Source organism: Hoplias malabaricus, chromosome 4 (genome assembly GCF_029633855.1).
Source record: "Hoplias malabaricus isolate fHopMal1 chromosome 4, fHopMal1.hap1, whole genome shotgun sequence".
Taxonomy (NCBI): domain Eukaryota; kingdom Metazoa; phylum Chordata; class Actinopteri; order Characiformes; family Erythrinidae; genus Hoplias; species Hoplias malabaricus.
In genome coordinates, this window is record NC_089803.1 from 2964863 (window position 1) to 2984812 (window position 19950).

At 40.8% G+C, this 19950-nt stretch overlaps 1 protein-coding gene across 2 annotated transcripts; it reads right to left on the reverse strand.

Moving 5' to 3' along the window:
• Positions 1 to 241: 241 nt before the first annotated feature.
• LOC136694211 (NLR family CARD domain-containing protein 3-like) lies at positions 242 to 19897 on the reverse strand. 2 transcript variants are annotated; one of them, XM_066667592.1, is made up of 8 exons: positions 19616 to 19651; positions 15286 to 15450; positions 8412 to 10391; positions 4371 to 4544; positions 2986 to 3159; positions 1515 to 1688; positions 1330 to 1376; positions 242 to 1120 (listed from the first exon to the last, which is right to left on the reverse strand). In XM_066667592.1, the coding sequence occupies exons 2-8, from the start codon at positions 15351 to 15353 to the stop codon at positions 552 to 554; spliced, it is 3186 nt and encodes a 1061-aa protein (XP_066523689.1). In that variant the 5' UTR covers positions 15354 to 15450; positions 19616 to 19651; the 3' UTR covers positions 242 to 551. The 2 variants fall into 2 exon arrangements, with proteins under 2 accessions (XP_066523689.1, XP_066523688.1); XM_066667591.1 differs by lacking the exon at positions 15286 to 15450 and having other exon boundaries at positions 19616 to 19897.
• Between the last annotated feature and the right edge of the window lie 53 nt (positions 19898 to 19950).

Consider the following 19950-nt stretch of genomic DNA (forward strand, 5'->3'; position numbering starts at 1 on the left):
TGAACCCTTTATTTTATAGTTTTGTATTTTTTTACGAAGTGCAGCACAGAAAGAGCTAATCTCTCATATTTGCTGATTGAACTGATCAACAACAAAAAGGAGTGCTGTACAGTAACTACAGGGAAATGTGTGCTTGTCTGTGAGCTCGTAAACAGTACAGAATCTCTCCATCACAGTCACAGTTATTCAGGATATACTTTTATTTAATTCAAGTAATAAATAAATGTAAAACATTCTCAGTTATGTTCAAGGACTATAACAGCTATAATACAATATAATACTACAATACAGTATAATATAATACTATAATACAATAACACCTGCTCATGGAATAAACAGTATTCTACACAAAACACATTGATATCATTCAGCAAAATCTAGAACACACCCTACCTTCCAGTTACTGAGAGAGAGAGAGAGAGAGAGGGAGAGATTGAAGCTGAGTGAGTAGAGATGGGAGAGAGAAAAAGAGTGAGAGGAACTGGGAGAGATTAGTAGAGAGGGGCCACAGATATAACTGTTCTCTCAACACACACAAGCACACTGAGCTGTTATTTATCTAAAGCTGAAATTTTGTGTGAGTCTGTTACACAGCTGACGGACGAATGATGATAAAGCTTAAACCCAGCATAGAGGGGCTCAGTGAATGTGGAGGTGAGTGTGTGTAAGTGTGTGAGTGCGTGTGTTTGAGGTGAGATTGTGTAGAAGGACAGAGCGCCGGACCCCCAGTCAAGAAACACTCCAACTCTGTTACACTGAGAGGGGTGGTCAGGTATAATATAAGTTTTCTGATTATTGTGTCTGACCCAGTAACGGTTCCCAGAGCAGATCAGACTCCAGGATACATTATTGAATCCAAACAGGCACTGAACACTGTCTCCTTTCCTCCTAATTCCTCTGTATGACACTGAAATCTCAGCTCCATTCCCACTCCACTCCACCTCCCAGTAACATCGTCCAGTTAAACTCTCCACACTTAGAACCTGCCACTGCTGATCAAATCTCTCTGGATGATCTGGGTATGGCTGAATCTTCTCCAACCATTTCACATTTGTGTTTCCATAAGACAAAACAAGATGAGGGTTGGCTGTGTTTGGATCCAGAGTTAGATCACAGGACCCTGTAAATGCATACACATACATATATAAAAAACAAATACATACACACACATTCATATATGTACACACATGTACACAAAATCCCACAAACACACAAACAAATTCATATATGTACACACAATCTCACAAACACACATACAGATAAATAAAGAAAGTAACACAAGAATAAAGAATGAACATTTGTTGTATGTGCGTGTGTGTGTTTTCTTACATTTCCTTGGCCCTGGTTTCATCATTCTCTTTCCTCCATGTTCCACTCTAAACAGAAAATGATACAAGAACTTTTTGGATTCATATTTCCCAAAATATACAGTGTGTGTGTAACTCACTGACGTTTCTCCAGGGCACAGTGTGTGTGTGTGTGTGTGTGTGTGTGTGTATGTGTGTGCAACTCACTGAAGTTTCTCCAGTGCACAGTGTGGATCCTGCAGTAGATCAGAGAACAGCTTCACTCCTAACTCTCCTGGGTGATTGTAGCTCAGATCCAGTTCTCTCAGGTGAGAGGGGTTTGATTTCAGAGCTGAAGCCAGAGAGGAACAGCCTTCATCTGTAATCATACACCCAGACAGTCTACAGAAAAGAGGGGGATAGTGAAACCGGGAGACCAATTGGTAATTTGCTCTAGACCCCAGAATTTAAGCTACTCTGAAACCTCAAAAGGTGACTATGCTGGCAAAAGCATTATCCCTCAGCATTATCCCCCAATCATACACCTCACTCTGCACTTAATTTTTTATACAAATATGAAGGTTAAAACATCAATTATTTAATTGTCCTTAACAACTAAACTTTATTTGATTCATGGTTTTCCTGTGTCTACACAGAATCACTGGTCCCAAGATAGATATATACCCTGCACAGCATCTTACACTCAGAAGTACTTGCAAGTGTTTGATGTGAAAACACCAAAAATTAAATATTAAAGAGGGATATAAATAAATCCAGTGTGGATTTACAGTTATTGATGGTAAAGAGTAAGGTAGGACTGTAAAGCTGGCTTGGGAGGGGGTTGGGTCTGGGATGCTAGACTTCACTGTTGAGACTTCTGCAGCTGTTGTGGGCTTAATTTAGCGAAACACTGATGAGGGGAGGTGCCTACCTGATGACCCTTGTGAAGAGCTAGTGATACAGTGGGTGGTTTGTGTACTCATAGGCTGGGCTCATTGAGTAACCATAGTTGTTAAGGATAGCAGGTTGCTGATCGGATTATAAACAGCCACAACAACCTTAGTGTTGGAATTTTGGTGGCTGCAGGTAGGAAGATAGTGTGGTGGGCCCTATGTGAAGCTCTCATGGATTGGCATAGGATAATCTACATCTTATCTTGTGTATGATTATAATAAACAAGAGCACAAGTCTCTCTCTACATGCTACAAAGTCAGGGAAGAGGAGGAGGGAGGCAAACAAAACTACAGTCACCATAGCAATAACCATAAAACACTACAGTTCCCACAGTACCATGCACATCCCAAAACATATATCTTAAGATTTTCAGGTGGAATATGTGCTTCTGAATTACCATAATTACATTAATATTATAAAAACTGGAATAATATGTTAGCTCTTTGTGATTACAGGCACTGAACCAGGCTCCCACACCACAAGATTTTCTGCAAAACCATGATATCAGAATTGTATATATAATGTTGCTATCTGTGCTTTGATTATTAATTTTATTAAGTTACCTTGTTTGTTTTTGTTACAGAAAAAATAAATAAACAGTACCATGGGAAACATTAACAACAGTAAATGAGCATATACTAAATATTGGTACATATTTACTAACCAGTATGATTTAACTGACCAGTAAATAGAAAACTAAAATGAAATGATCATAGAAAAATGAATGAATTAATTCAAATCTTACCTGAGAGATTCCAGTTTACAGAGTGGTCTCCTAAGTCCAGCAGAGAGCAGATCTACTCCTGTGTCATGCAGGTCATTGTTACTGAGGTCCAACTCTTTCAGGGTGGAATTTACTAACTGGAAAACTGAACTAAGTATTTCACAGGCTTTGACCTGCAGATTACACCTAGCGAGTCTACAAAAAAATAAAAAAATAAAAAAAACATACTGAACATTAAATCAAGCATCAAAGAATGAATAATCAGCTAACAGGTTTCATCCTCATACCTTTCATTAGAAATTAACATTTCTTTAAAAACTAATTTAAAAAAATGTTTCTAAAGATGGAATATTTATATATTACACCGGCCGCTAGTTTGATACTTAGGACAACAGCTAACAATAAAGGAGTAGAACTGTCTCCAGAGTCATATTTAGAAAGTGTGTAATGGATAAAGTTAACATACATTGTACCATTTGTAGTTAAGGTTTAATGGTGTTTTCAAACACAATGATAAGTTAAGAAAATATGATCCGTTTTTAGTCTCAAAGTGGGGACATTTACAATGTTACAGCAGCAAAGGGACAGTAAAGTAATAAAAAAAGGTCACAAAGAAAAATGTAATTCCTATAAACATAAATAATGGAATATAAAATTTAATAAAAAATAGAAATGTAAAAACCCTAAAGAATAGGGGAATAGTGGAACAGGAATGGGAATCCATTATTATTTTTCCTATGTGGGAAATAAATGAACTAATATATTTACAGATTTGGCAGCTGAGGTCAGGGAATATGTGTGGAATCAAGGAACGCAGGTGGCAGGCACGTGTAATTGTTTAAATTATTTAAACTATATAAATATTTAAATTTGACAAATGTTTGGGCCAGAAACACTCTCTAGATTAAAAGCACACATATCTATGCCAGAGTTGGTAAATCAATTCCATTAGCCTATAAAAGTAGAGAAAGAGATTTAACTTAAAAATGTAATAGATTTCTGCACAGATCTGTGGCGTGATGGTTGCATTGTAAAACTAAAAAGAAAATAACCTAAAACTGCTATTGTTAGGTAACAAAGGTAAAACTTAGTTATTCAAAAGCAATAATTTCTATATGTTCCTAAAAAGAAAAAAACGTTTTTACAATGTAAAATAATAGAATGTGACTTCAATAAGCATCAGTGATGTATAATCTTTATTATTGGGCCATATTAAAAAATGTTTTTAATATTATTTTATTTTTTATGAGCAGGTAGGTTATAATGCTAAATATGATCAGGTAATTTATGTTCAGTTTCTTTAAATAGATAAGCTGACTTGTTTATATATACTAGAGAATATTAATTAAATGCAGAGAGAACCAAAAAATTATACACAGAAACACATGAATTTACACAAATCTTACTTGAGTGTCTCAAGTTGGCAGTGTGAACTCATCAGTCCAGCAGAAAACAGCTCCAATCCTGAATCCTGCAGATCATTGTTACTGAGGTCCAACTCTTTGAGGGAGGAGTTTACTGATTGTAGAGCTGGGCTCAATGCTTCACATGCTTTCACCCCAAGATTACATAGCGCTAGTCTGCAAAAATATAACACACAACAACCAAAATTGGGAACATGAAATCAGGAAGCAAATGGTATTCAAGCAACTCTTAATAGGTTTCATCTGTATGAATTTCATTAGAGAAAATATACTTCTAGGGATATATTATTGAATTTTTCAATGTTTTATTTTTCTGATCGCACTCATACATGATGATACATTTTACTTATACATTTTTATTACATCAGTGAGTGGCTTGGTTTAAATTGGGAAGAGTATTGAGCAATTTGCATTTGTTGTTTACTGTTTTTAATTAGACTCCCTGGGTTAGTGTGTAATTATGTGGGTAGATTTAGCTACGTGCATAATAAAGCAAATAATAAAATATATACTTGGCCTTGCTTAACCATATTATCTGTAAGAACCAACAATTACAACACTGCTGAACAAGGTGAAATTTTTCATAGATTTTATAACAGGTTTCATCTTCCTAACTCCTTTCATCTACTTCCTTGACCTCTGCCATCACACCCATTCTTAAAAATCTAGTCTGAACACAGTCAACCTTAATGATTACCAACCTATTTCTAACCTTCCCTGTTTAACTATGCTGTTGGAAAGGGTGCTGCCCATTCAGTTGTAGACATTCCTGATTCTTCTCAAGCACAAGGCATGGTACTAAGGCAGCCCTTCTGCAGGTTTTAACAGATCTCCTACTTGCTAGTGACTCTGCTGTGTTCAGTATCCTTCTTCTTTTAGATTTGGGTCTTGATTGTGACACAGTGCCCTGTGAAAGACTGGCAGCCCCTCCAGTGTGTGTTCCTGCCTTGTGCAATTAATTTAGGGTAGGCTTAGGACCCACCATGACCCTTTACAGACAATGAATTAATTCATTAATTAAATTGAAACTGTAAAGCACAACACACTTATCTCTCATGTCTCAGCTACTGGCATTACTGACACTTTACTTTCCTGGTCCATTCCACTTTTTGGTCTAGGTAAACACATCTTCCTCTAGTGCTTTTATACAAGGTGTTCCTCAAAGTTTAGTCCTGGGCCCTCTGCTACTCCTCATCTACATGCTGCCACTTGGTCAGATCACCCACAGTCATTGTCCTAATTAGGCTGACCCCACCCCCTCCCGACACCCCTATATAATACATTCAGGATCTGAGACACTTGAAGCACACTTACTTTCTGAAACTCAATACAGACAAAACTGAAGTCTTGTTCATTGACACTATGTCCACTTCCTTAAACCTCAGATTTTACACTTTGATGGCATGCTTGTAAAATCTTCTCCAGGTGTACTGTCCATGCTTCAAACCTCATATTAAGGCCCTAACCAAAAATTTTTCCATCTTTGTAATATTGCTTGCCATTGGCCTATGCTCTCAGATAAAGGTGTTGAAATGTTGTTTCATGTATTAATCTCTTCCCAACCTGACCACTGCATCTCCATCATCATCCTTATAAAACAATAAACACTCTTCAAAAATCTGCAGCTAGAGTTATCTTGTATTCCAAATAATCAGCTTATATCACTCCAGATCTTTATCAGCACATCCCACTCCAAATTAATTTTAAAGCTCTCCTGCATGGTCTGGTACCAGCTGACATTTCTGAACTTTTCCATCCCTACTGCAAGATAACTGAAGTCCTTTTATAAAGTGACATTGGGTATCAGAAAGGTGCTATGTATCTGCAATTAATAATACTATTACCCTTATTTTCCATTTTAGTTGCTTCAGCTTCACTGACTGCACAGGAGCACTTTGTAGTTATTATTATTATTATCGTTACACTTATATAGCGCCTTTCTAGACACCCAAGGACGCTTTACAATCTACACTGCTCAGAACGCTCAATTCACACACACTGGCGAGAAGCGGCAGCCAAACGCGCACAGCGTACTCTCAACCAGAAACGACCGTCCACCTGGAGGACTGCATCGGGCACTAGGGTTTAACCCAGGACAGAGCGCCAATCCATATCTGGGCTCACACATACAGACATTCATTCACACACCAGGACAGTTATTAGAGAAGCCAATTCACCTACCCTCCATGTTTTTGGACTGTGGGAGGAAACCGGAGCCCCCGGAGGAAACCCACGCAGACACGGGGAGAACATGGAAACTCCACCCAGATGGGACTTGAACCCAAGATCCCAGCGCTGGGAGGCGAACGTGCTAACCACCAAGCCACCGTGCCGCCGGTTCTGCTATTCTGCTAGTTCTGCTTTTATTGACTGTAGTCCATCTGTTTCTCTCTATAGTTAGTTATCTCTATTTCACTTTTTTTTAATGGTCAGAACCCCCACAGAACCAGTATGATTTGAGTGGTAGATCATTCTCAGCATTGAAGTGACACTGGTTTGGTGGTGATGATGTGTTAGTGTGTGTTTTGCTGGTACTAGACACAGCAGGGCTGTTTGACCAACTCTGGAGTTACATTCTGCCATCCTGAATACAAGGTTTTTCCTAGGTCTGTCTGTTTCTCTGTCTAGCAGTACGTTGGAGCTATAAGGAATATTCCTAAAAAGTGTATGTAATTATAATCGGGCGGCGCGGTGGCACAGCAGGTAGTGTCGCAGTCACACAGCACCAGAGACCTGGAGGTTGTGGGTTTGATTCCCACTCCAGGTAACTGTCTATGAGGAGTTGGTGTGTTCTCCCCATGTCCACGTGGGTTTCCTCTGGGTGCTCCAGTTTCTTCCCACAGTCCAAAAAACACACGCTGGTAGGTGGATTGGTGACTCAAAAGTGTTCGTAGGTGTGAGTGTGTGAGAGAATGTGTGAGTGTGTGTGTTGCCCTGTGAAGGACTGGCGCCCCCTCCAGGGTGTATTCCTGCCTTGCGCCCAATGATTCCAGGTAGGCTCTGGACCCACCATAACCCTGAACTGGATAAGCTTACAGATAAGGTTACAGATATTACATGAATGAATGAATTATAATCATACATAAGATAAAATGTAAAATATCCTATGCCAATCCATTGGAGCTTCACATAGGGCCCACCACACTCTCTTCGTACCTGCAGCCACCAAAATTCCTGTTGAATCCTAGACATCAACACTAAGGTTTCTGTGGCTGTTTATGATCCGATCAGCAACTGGCTACTCTTAACATCCATGGTTACACAATGAGCCCAGCCCATGAGTACCCAAATCAGCCACTGTATCACTAGCTCTTCACAGGGGTCATCAGGTAGGCACCTCCCCTCATCAGTGTTTTGCTGAATTAAGCCCACAACAGCTCCAGAAGTCTCAACAGTGAAGTCAGGCTTCCCAGACCCACCCCCTCCAAGCCAACTTTACAGTCCTACCTTACCCTTTACCATCAACAACTGTAAATCCACACTGGTCTCCCTGGTGACTAAGGCTGTACCTAGCCCTACTGGCACCATTAATGCATGCTCAGTGCCACCAGTTCCATGTGAACTTTACATGCTACATCACCAACAATCCCAATAGCATCTCTACAGTGCATTTCCCCAAATAATCTGTGCTCTCCTTATCCACAACCACTGACTATACCTTTTAGAATGTAAATGCTCAAAAACTGAATTGTTAATTATCATATGTCAAAACATTTTATCAATATTTTTATACACCATATGAAATGTATTAATTTAGATATTAAAGTGAACTTTGCACAGTGTCGTGATGAAGTCTCAAAATTGTCCTGTCCCAGTCAGTCCCAGAATTCCTACAAAAACAGCATGAGACCCCCCCAGAGACTTTCAGAATGCAAGCTGACTGACTACGTTCACAACACATTATTGCATAAGAGCTAAAGAATTTGAAGCATCACAATAATCACAAAATTCTACACTATTCATTTCACTGTAATATTACATTTTTGTTATTGTAACTGGGCGAGACATGTTAAAAATTCTCACCGAGCTTTTCTGCAGACAGTCACTGCTGGGATCAGTCTTCTATAACCCTCCACTGATGTGTTGTATTTACCCAGGTCCAGTTCATCTAGCTCCTCCTCTGAGGTCAAAAGCATGCAGGCTAGAGCTGAACACTGTCCAGGAGACAGCTTCACTACTGAATTTTTATATGAATGAAGATACTCCTTAATCTCTCTGGAGAGGGACTGGTCATTCATCTCAGACAGACACAGGAACAGATTTATGGATCTTTCAGTTGAGATGGGATTTTTATCTCCTTTAATTAGTCTCTTAATGTAATCTGTGGTTTTCTCTGATCCACTGTGCATTTGTGTCAGGCTAACTTCATGCTTTTTGAATAGATTCTTGAAGTGCGTCATTGCTTTCATTAACCTGCTCTGGATTTGAGCCAGAAGACCCTGTAGGAGTCTCTGATTGGACTCCAGTGAGAGTCCCAGCAGGAACCGCAGGAACAGATCCAGGTGTCCATTTTGACATGCTACACCTTTATCCACGGCACCCTTCAAAAGATCATCCAGAAGAACCTTCTCAGACCCCTCTCTATACCGTAGTATAAAACACTGCAGGGGCTCCATGATGTTGTCCTCATAGCAGTGAAACACAAAGACAGCAGCCAGGAACTCCTGAAAACTCAGATGAACAAAGCAGTAGACCTTCCTCTGGTGGATCACACACTCCTCCCTAAAGATCTCAGTGAAAATCCCAGAATATACTGAGGCCTCAGTGACATCAATGCTGCTCTCTCTCAGGTCCTCTTCATAGAACATCACATTGCCCTTCAGCAGCTGTGTGAAAGCCAGTTCAGCCAGTTTCAGAAGCTCGGTTCTGTTGGACACCAGCAGTTTTCTTGTGTCTGTCTCATTTTTCTTCTTATACTTCTCATTCTTAATGGTTGTCTGAGTGAGCAGGAAGTGTGAGTACATTTCAGTCAGTGTTTTAGGGATCTCTGTGTGACACTGTGTGATGATTCTCTGAAGAACAGTGGCTGAGATCCAGCAGAAGACAGGAATGTGGCACATGATGTGAAGGCTCCTTGCTGTCTTAATGTGGGAGATGATCTTCTGGGCTTGGTCTTGGTTCCTGATTCTCTTCCTGAAGTACTCCTCCTTCTGGGGGTCAGTGAATCCCTGAATTTCGGTTTCACGATTAATGTACTGAGGAGGGATCTGATTGGCTGCTGCTGGTCGGGAGGTGATCCAGATTAGAGCAGAGGGAAGCAAATCTCCTCTTATGAGGTTTGTCATTAACGCACCCACTGATGATGTCATGGTGACGTCAGACATTTTCTCAAACTGTTTAAAATCCAGAGGAACTCTGCTTTCATCCAGACCATCAAATATAAACACAGCTCTGAGCTGGTCATATTTCTCTGGGTCCAGATCTTTGAGCTCAGGATGGAAGGCACACAGAAGTCTATGAAGACTGTACTGATCATCTTTAATCAAGTTCAGCTCCCGGAACGGAAGCACAAACATGAGATCTACCTCCTGATTGGCTGCTCCTTCAGCCCAGTCCAGAATGAACTTCTGCACAGAGACAGATTTTCCAATTCCAGCGATGCCTTTAGTCAGAACACTTCTGATCTCCTGATCCTCTTTTCTGTCTCTGAGTCTGAGATCTTCAGCCTTCACACCTCCATCAGTACCTTGTAGAGGTTTAAAGATGTCTGAGCAGTGGATTGGAGCATCCTGCTGGTGTATCCGGTGTGTTGTCTCCATGTGTAAAACCTCATGTTCTTCATTCACTCCTTCACTCTCTCCCTCGATGATGTGAAGCTGAGTGTAAACATTGTTTAGGAGGGCTTTATTCTCTGGAGTTCTGAATCCTTCAAATAAGCTCTCGTACCTTTTTCTCATGATGTTTTTATGTCTCTCAAAAACTCTATGCAAGACTTTACCATCTGATTCTTCAGTTCCTTTCATCAGAGTATGTATCTGAGGTACTGTTCCTGTGGAGCACTGCCTGATGGAGTCAAACACAGATATTCAAACATTACTAAATCATTACAATAATAACCCACTCACAATGCACCTGAGTGATGATACTGCTTGTAACTAACAAATTGGATGTGCAGTCAGTTAAAAACCAACAAAGGACTGGCTTTTGTGTACAATCTAGGCAAAGGGCATCTGTCAAATCATTTTACATGGCCTTACAATTCCAATTCCAAAAATGTTGGGAGACTGTTTTAGCACATAATTTCCTATTTCAGTTTTGCCAAATTGTTTATTTCCCTTCCTTTAACAAAATGGCTAGGTTTCATTGGCCCAGTGGACAAACAAATGGTGCTTTTTCACTACATGAAAAATGGTCTTATCAGCATGAGTAAATCTTAAGGACAAATCTCAAGATGTATTTCTGTGCCCCACAGAATAACCTCTCTCTTTCCTTTTTATCACAGAAACTGGAGATTTTCAGCATTAAAACTCCCCCTTGATGGGTGCAACATCGAATGGACACATCAACATAGAACCAAGTGTTCCAGTCATAAAAGGGTGATTCAGGATAAGAAAAGAACTTCTTTGGAATCTGTAACAAAGACCTTCCATTATTGAACTAGCCAAAGTGGAGGAGAAAGCTGAAAGAACTACATGTCACCTACAGATGCTGTTTCATCAATTTATTATTAAATAGTTTAAGATAAACATTACTTTTAAATCTCCAGAGCCCAATAGGAACACTAGTTCCTTCCCATGGGTGTGGAGCTAAAAGAATTTGAAAAGTTGTTTAAGAGTCAGTATGATTCAGTGAGTTGAAGAATGAATTCAAAGGAATGCAAAAGAAGAACAGGAGGTGAATCTCAGCCAAACCATTTGATTTAGCTCAATTGTTTGACATTTACATTTATGCATTTGGCAGACGCATTTATCCAAAGCAACTTACAAAAGAGGATCTAACATTCAAACTACAGCACAATTTATACAAATTACCTTACATTGAGTGCAATATACCAGGAAGTAATAAGTGCATTAAAGAAAGACTTTCAGTGCAAGAGCTACTCTCGGAAGAGCTGGGTCTTCAATAATCTTTTGAATGCGGAGAGGGTTTCTGTTGCTCTGATAGTGCTTGGAAGCTTGTTCCACCAGCGTGGTACTAGAGATGAGAATAGCCTCAACTGACCTGTACGGGGGGTTGGCCGTGTTAGTTGGCGCTCCTTTGAGAAATGGAAAGGGCGGGCACTAACATATGGTTTTAAGAGTCTATTGAGGTAGATGGGAGCAGAGCCAGTGAATACTCTGAAGGCCATCATTAGTGATTTAAATTTGATTTGAGCAGCTAAGGGTAGCCAATGCAGCTCAGCTAATAGGGGTGTGACATGTGCTCTTTTAGGCTGGTTGAAAACCAGGCATGCTGCAACATTCTATTTTCCACTTGAAAAACATTGCTATTTTCCACTTGAAAAAAGTGGGTACTGAGAAAAATATATGCTTAGTTTTTTTTTCTCCTACATAGATAACTGTCTTTTAATGTTTTGAAACTTGTTGTTAAACTTTTTTTGATTGTTCTTTATATTGACAAAATAGTATCCATGATAAAGCTAATCATAGGCATTTAAAACTCGTTTTTGCCGGACAAGTTAAAACACACTAAGATTAGCCCACAGAAATATAACAGGAGACTTCTAGACATTGATCTTAATGTTGAGCACACCATTCCAAGTTTGACTGTTTCAGCCAGCCTAGACAAAGAAAGCGCCTGTATCTACACCGGTTTTGAACACTCATGCTGCAGAACTCAAAGAACTCCTCACTAGAACCCAACAGACAAACAAGCTGGTCTCAATCTCATACACTTCATTACTGACTATGCTATCGGGTTCCGGACTCTGGCTGTTGAAAGCGTGTGGAATCAAATCAAATCAAATCCAATTTATTTGTATAGTGCCTTTTTCAACTGATGTTGTCAAAAAGCAGCTTCAGTTTCAGAACAGAACATTTAAATCAAAGCCCAATGTGAGCAAGCCGAAGGCGACAGTGGCAAGGAAAAACTCCCTCGAGTCTGGAGGAAGAAACCTTGGGAGGAACCAAGACTCACAAAGGGGACCCATCCTCCTCTGATCAAACTATAGATTGAATTTTAAATGATCACCAATGAAGTGTCATTATGCTACATAATAATAATTAGCCTGTCTGGTCTGGTCTGGGCCGCAGGACAATCCAGCAAACAATCTTCCATTAGTGGGCCACCATTTTCTCAGAAAACAGTGAAGGGAAGCAGTTAGTTTAGTTGAGTGCAGCAGAGAATAAGAGCATGTGAACATTTTCATTAGTGTAGTGACGGATCTGACTGTAACACACTGGGAGGAGGGAAACCAGAAGGAGCTCAGGCAAAGACATCCTTCCACTCCAAACAAGATAAATTGTGAGCACATCATCCGGGTTTACCCTGATTCCCCATGTCCATGAGTTCCTGAAACCACAACCTTAAACTAGACAGAGGTTAGTTGCCAAAGACTAAACTGAACAAGTGTGTTTTGAGCCTAGACTTGAACATAGTGACTGTGTCTGCGTCCCGAACACTAGCTGGAAGATTGTTCCAGAGCTGAAGGACTTTGTAGGAGAAAGCTTTCCCCCCCTGCTGAAGTCTTATGAATTCTGGGTACTAGTAAGAGGCCGGCGCCCTTAGATCTGAGTAATCTTGGTGGTTCACAGTGCGTGATGAGGTCTCGCAAGTATTCAGGGGCGAGACCGTGTAGGGATTTATACGTGAGTAAAAGAATTTTGTAATCAATACAGAATTTAACTGGAAGCCAGTGAAGGGCCGATAAGACTGGGCTGATATGATCAAATTTTCTAGTTTTAGAAAGGACGCTGGCTGCAGCATTTTGAATTAACTGGAGTTTACACAAGTTTCTGCTGGAGCATCCTGATAAACATGCATTGCAATAATCTAATATTGATGTAATAAAAGCGTGAACTAATTTTTCCGCAACTTGGAGGGATAAGGAATTTCTTAACTTAGCAAGGTTCTGAAGATGTAGGAAAGCTGTTTTTGTAATGTTACCTATATGCTGATCAAATGATAGATCTGAATCAATTATAACACCCAGATTTTTAGCTGATGAGCTAGGGAGAACAGGGAAGTCAAAATGATGTATTAAGTCTGATACCTTATTTATAGCAGGTTTTGGACCAAGAAGGAGAAGCTCGGTTTTGTCACTGTTTAGCAGAAGGAAATTGTATGACATCCAATGCTTCACTTCTTTAACACAGTCCTCCATTTTCTTTAGTGTTGGTTTGTCATCTGGTTTGGCTGATGTGTATAACTGTGTGTCATCTGTGTAACTGTGGAAGGCAATGCCATGCCTGCTAATAACTCTGCCCAGTGGCAGCATGTATAATATGAATAGTAAAGGTCCTAGAATGGAGCCTTGGGGAATTCCAAATCTCATTTTTGTATGAATAGAAGAAACATTATTTACTTTTACAAACTGATAGCGATCTGTGAGGTAAGACTTAAACCATTATAGAGCCGTTCCTGTTATTCCAACCATGTTTTTTATTCTTTCTAGCAGAATAGTATGATCAATTGTATCAAAAGCTGCACTGAGGTCGAGTAGAACTAGCATGGATACGCCGCCTCGATCAGAGGTGAGAAGGAGGTCATTTGTTATCATAACTAAAGCCGCTTTGGTGCTATGGTGTGACCTAAAACCAGATTGAAATTTTTCACATATGTTATTTTTATGCAAGTATGACCTAAGTTGTTGGGCCACAACTTTTTCTAAGATCTTAGATATGAAGGGAAGGTTAGAGATAGGTCTGTAATCGGATAGTACACTAAGATCAAGATTCAGTTTCTTGATCAGGGGTATAATAACTGCTAGTTTAAATGCTTTGGGTATGTGACCCAGTCTAAAAGGGGATTGATTATGACTGGTAATACTTCTTTAAATAGTTTTGTTGGTATTGCATCAAGTGTGCAGGTCGTACAATTTGACGAGTAGATGATTTTCTCCAATTCTAGCTGTGGTAGTGGGTCAAAGTCCTCTAGTCTTTCTTCTATGTTTTGTTCTATATCATCCACACCAGATGACAGACAGGCTGGATTTAGTAATATGGTATTTATTGTTTGTCTAATATTTTCAATCGTATTGTTAAAAAAGTCCACAAAAGCATTGCTGGTGTGAATGGCTGGGATCTGTGGATCAGTAGCTGCCCGATTGTTTGTAAGTTTAGAGATTACATTAAAGAGTGCTCTAGGATTGTCAGAACTAATAGCAGACTTTCAGCAGGGGCTGAGTAAGGAACTTCCTCCCTACCTGGAGGATCTTATTGCAGTAGCCATCAAAGTAAATAACAAGTTACAAGAGTGATGCTGGTTTGCCCACTTCCCTCCTCTTCCACTTCTCTGCCACTACCAGAGTCACCCGATGAGAGTGAACAGCCCACGCATGCTCACACATGCTCTCCTCCTGTTATCTCTGGGGTGATTCTTAATGCTATGATGTCCTGGGGATGAAACCGAGAGAAACACTTTCAAGTATGCACAGATTCTGTGGCTGCTGGCAATTTCATTGACTCTGCCTTAGCTACAGCCTTGGACTTGCCACTGGTTTCTTTAGAACATTCCCTACACATTTTGGCAATTGACTGGCAGTCGCTTGAGCCATGGGTCATTTCACAGCAAACAGGACCACTGTCTTTACAAATTAGCCAGCACACTGAAAATGTGACTTTGTTCATAATCAGAGCCCTCACTTGACTGGATAACGTAGTCAGTAACAGTCTGGAGACCTCAGTGCCAGGTACTGCAGGTTTATCACTAGTACCTTCCGAGTACCTTGACTTAAAGGAAGTATTTAGTAAGCAAAAGGCCTATAGCCTGCCTGCTCACTATGATTGTAGGAATTAACCTTCTCCCAGGTATCAGTCCTCCTCCGGGAAGATTGTTTTCTCTCTCCAGTCTGGAGCGGAAAGCCATGGAGGAATATATACAAGAAACTTTGGGTTTAGGCCTTCTACCACCCCAGCAGGAGCTGGTTTCTTCTTTTCTTCTCCCCTCTATAGATCATCTGGGTCTGAATAAAATAAAAAAAAATTAAAAAACACTACCCCCTGCCCCTCATAACCTCAGCCCTTAAAGCACTCTAGCAGCCTCAGTTTTCTCTAAACTTGATTTGTGCAGTGCCTATAACCTCATCGGTGTCAGAAGGTAATGAGTGGAAGACGGCATTCATCACTTCATCGGGCCACTATAATAACAATAATAATAAAATAATAATAATAATAATAATAATTATTATTGTTATTATTATTATCATTATTATTGGGAAGGATTGGCACCCACTCCAGGGTGTGTTCCTGCTTTATGCCCAGTGATTCCGGGTAGGCCACGACCCTGACCTGGATAAGTGGTTTCAGATAATGAATGAATTGACTGTCTGACTGTCTCTCAACGCTACATCAATGAAGTCTTGAGGGAGACGTTGGAACACTATGCTTTCATTTTACATGGATGACAAACTCTTCTGTAGCTGCTCCATTGAGGAACATGTAATTCATGTGAGTGGCTCCAGCTATTCCTGTAAAACCATCTCTACATGTTACTGGAAAAGTCCCTGTTCTATGCTTCAACTGTGTCCTTCCTTGAATTTGTTGTATACAAGGGCCAGCTGAGCATGGATCCAGGCCAAGAAAGTTGCTAATTGGCAATGCCCCACAGTAGTTCAGAGCTTTCTGGGCTTGGCTAATTCCTTTTGGAAATTTATTCAGGGTTTTAGCACTGTGGCAGCTCCGTTAACCTCTCTAACTAGAAAAGATGTGATGATTTCAATGAACAGAAGCAGCTGAAAAGGTTTTTGAAGAGCTTATACATCACCTGGTCACAGCTCCAGTGTTACTAATGCCAGACCTGCCAGACTACTGAAGCTAGCTCTAAACAATGAACCAGACCCAGGGCAGCACTGAAGTTTTTAACCTGAAATTTCTGCAAAGAATTTTTGGTGTCCCAATATGGAATTAACTATCCTGTCTTATGTAGACACCTGTCAGGTTTATGCCCAAAATAAAGATCCCAAAACATGACCGGCAGGCTTAATACATCCACTTCCTATACCTTCTTGTCCATGGTCCCACAACTCCTGGGACATCATCACAGGTTTGCCTGAATCCCAGGTTAACACTGTGATATTAGTCATAGGTTCTTTAAGACCTGTACATTTATAGTGCTCCCCAAGCTCCCATTGGCCAAGGAAACTGCCAAACTGCTGCTAAAGCACATGGTCGCTCACAATATTTTATGGCACACTTCCCTGTGCATGTCTCCTTTTGAGTGCCAGTTTGGTTATGCTCCTCAAACATTTCCAGAGCAGGAGGTTGATGCAGGATTCCCAGCTGCTGAGCACTCATTCAGCGATGCTGTCAGACATGGCCATAAGGCCAGAATTGCCCTCTTGGCCACTTCAGCTGTCCTAACGAAAGCAGCAGAACAGAGATGATGGCTTGGGCTCACTGTTTGGTCAGGCCAGCATATCTGGTTGTCCACTAAAGATTTGCCCCTCCATGTAGAATCCTGGAAGGTGGCTCCGCATCACATGGGTCGTTTCAAGGTCCCAACTGAACCCAGTCTCTTACCACTTGCTTCACCTCTGCTCTATGTTTATAAACCATACATTTCACATTTCACCCCTGAAGTATCCTTGCACCTACCTAGACTCCCCCAACCCCGTGCATGGTGGTTGGTTCACCAACTTACACTGTTTGATGTATTTTACATTCACAGAGGGTCCGAGGCTCCACCCAGTACTTAATGGACTGGGAGGGGTATGAACCTTAAGAGTGCTTGTGAGTCCCAGCCTGTCACATCCTGGACTCCAAGCTTGTCTGGAAATTCAGATGTGATCATGCTGCAGGTTAGGGAACATTGGGTGACGTCCCTTGGTGGGTGGGTGTCCTGTGAAGTGTTTTCTAAGTGCCTGATAAACCACCACCAGCCTCAAGAGACACTACTCCATAATTTAAGGCAATCAGTTCCATCTGAGCCACTCATATTTAAGGGAAACCAATCTTCATTTCAGTGCAGTTTGGCCGGCAGTCTGGTAAAACCTCAAGCTTTCTCCTGGGTCTCCCTTCTCTCTACACTTAGTTCTTGGGCGCAAGGCAGGAACACACCCTGGAGGGGGTGCCAGTCCTTCACTCACACATTCGCTCATACACTCACACCTACGGACACTTTTAAGTCGCCAAACCACCTACTAACTGGTTTTTGGAGTGTGGGAGGAAACCAGGGCACCCGAAGAAACCCACACAGACACAGGGAGAACACACCACACGCCTTACAGACGGTCACCCGGAGCAGGACTCGAACAAGCAACCTACAGGACCCAGGAGCTGTGTGACTGCAAAACTACCTGTTGCACCACCATATCACACTCTTGTTGAATTAGATTCAAATAAAAAAAGTGTTTTTGTAATGGTTGTTTATATAAATTAACTTTCCCCACAGTTTGAAGAACTCTGCTCTAAGAATTTCTCTGAATTCCCTCATTGTAATTCAATATTTCAACATTTAAAATCAACATTTTTCCTTGTATTATTTGTTTTTTGCCAGTGATTGTTTGATATATATTTGTTTCCTTTTCTTGCCCTTTTGTTTAGGAAGCTGTTTCTTGCCTTTGTTTTTATTTGGTTTAGTTCTATTCGGCTGTTCAATTTTCCCGACATCCCAAGTTTTCCCCTTTTTTGTGTTAATTGCATGCCCTGTCAACCTGTTTGCTCTATAGGCAAATTGGGGCTGGTCCATGGTGCGTGGCAGTCCTTTTTTTTTTTTTTTTTGAGGAACAGTCTCTCAAATCTCATGATTTTGAGGGTAAGAGCTAGTGGTCTGCATTCACTGAAGCTGTCAGTAGATGTTTTCTTTGGGACAGGGAGGCTGCCTTATTCCAAGTGTCTGTTACACTTCATATTTTAACACCACAACTGTGGCCCCTGTCATTCCCATGTAGTAGCTCCTTAAAACTTTATAGCATTAATTCAGCACAGACCTTTTATTAAAGAACCATTACCTATAAATACTGAAAAGCTGCTCCTACCTACAGACTTAAATTAAAACTCTACTGTTTAAAATGTTTTTGACCAGAGGAGGACGGTCCCCTGTGAGTCTTCTCTCCTTCCAATGCCTTTTCCTCCAGCTTTGAAGTTCCTGCTCATCTGAGGTTATTAATTTAAAGTTAGTTTTATTTCTCTGCTTTTTGACACCCTCAAGTTTTAAAATGATTTAATGCATTAATTAATTTATTCATTCATCATCTGTAACCCTTATCCAGTTCAGGGTGGTGGTGGGCTTGGAGTTTACCCAGAATCACTGAGTGCAAAGCAGGAACACACCCTGGAGGGAGTGCCAGTGCTTCACAGGGTGACACACATTCACACCTATGGACATTTTTGAGTCACCCATCAACTTATAAACTAATTTTTGGACCATGGGAGGAAACCAGAGCACCCGGAGAACTCAGCACTGGACTTTTTTTCTAGTAAGTGGAGTCGGCACTGGTTTTCCAGTGCTGTCCGCGTGGGTTTCCTCCCACAGTCCAAAAACACATGTTGGTAGGTGGATTGTGACTCAAAAAAAGTGTCCGTTGGTGTGAATGTGTGTGTGTCTGTGTTGCCCTGTGAAGGACTGGCGCCCCCTGCAGGGTGTATTCCTGCCTTGCGCCCAATAATTCCAGGTAGGCTCTGGACCCACCGCGACCCTGAATTGGATAAGCGGTTACAGATAATGAATGAATGAATGAAATGTGCCATATGAAAGCTGGAACTGTCTTCTTTCCATTGGGGTGGTAATGTATGAGCTAAAATAAGTCTGTGGTTATACAGGTTGTATAATACAGGCATCACTGAGTTTCTGAGATTATCCTGAAATTAACAAACCCTTATTGTCTGTCAACAAACTTCCTATCAAATATAACCCACCACATTTATCAGTAATAAAATAAAACTTATTAATGGGGTTTTTATATTTATGTCTTAACACAGGTCACTGATATATAATCATGTGATACCTTTGTAAGCCTTCATTTGATGCCTAATTCAATGTAATGGAGCACTGTATTTTTTTTACCCTGAATTTCTTAATTTATTCCAAGCAGTTAGAAAGTAATAATCAATCCTATTTGACCATGTCATTTCAGATGGAAATTCAGAAATTTCAGAACCCCCCTAGGTTGTAAGAATTTAATAACTCACTCTGAGTCTGAGAGATCAGCTCCACTGCTGAAAGCAGGATCCGTTTCCCAAGATCTGTCACTCTTCACTGAAACACTGCTGGGTTCTCCTCTACCGAGTTCAGGAGGGGAGAGTAGGGACCGGTCACTCTTCATAGACACACTGCTGGGTTCTCCTCCTTTACTGAATTCAGGAGGGGAGAGTAGGGACCGGTCACTCTTCATAGACACACTGCTAGGTTCTCCTCCTTTACTGAATTCAGGAGGGGAGAGTAGGGACTGGTCACTCTTCATAGACACACTGCTGGGTTCTCCTCCTTTACGGAATTCAGGAGGGGAGAGTAGGGACCGGTCACT

What these genes read in the sequence shown, in the direction of transcription:
- LOC136694211 (XM_066667591.1), bottom strand. Translation starts at nt 19,887, where the DNA reads ATGAAGAGTGACCAGTCCCTACTCTCCCCTCCTGAATTCAGTAAAGGA. An exon ending in GCTGATCTCTCAGACTCAGA is followed by an intron (nt 10,392 to 19,615) that starts GTGAGTTATTAA and finishes TGACTCCATCAG; the next exon opens with GCAGTGCTCCACAGGAACAG. An exon ending in TGTGCACTGGAGAAACTTCA is followed by an intron (nt 1,377 to 1,514) that starts GTGAGTTGCACA and finishes TTTTCTGTTTAG; the next exon opens with AGTGGAACATGGAGGAAAGA.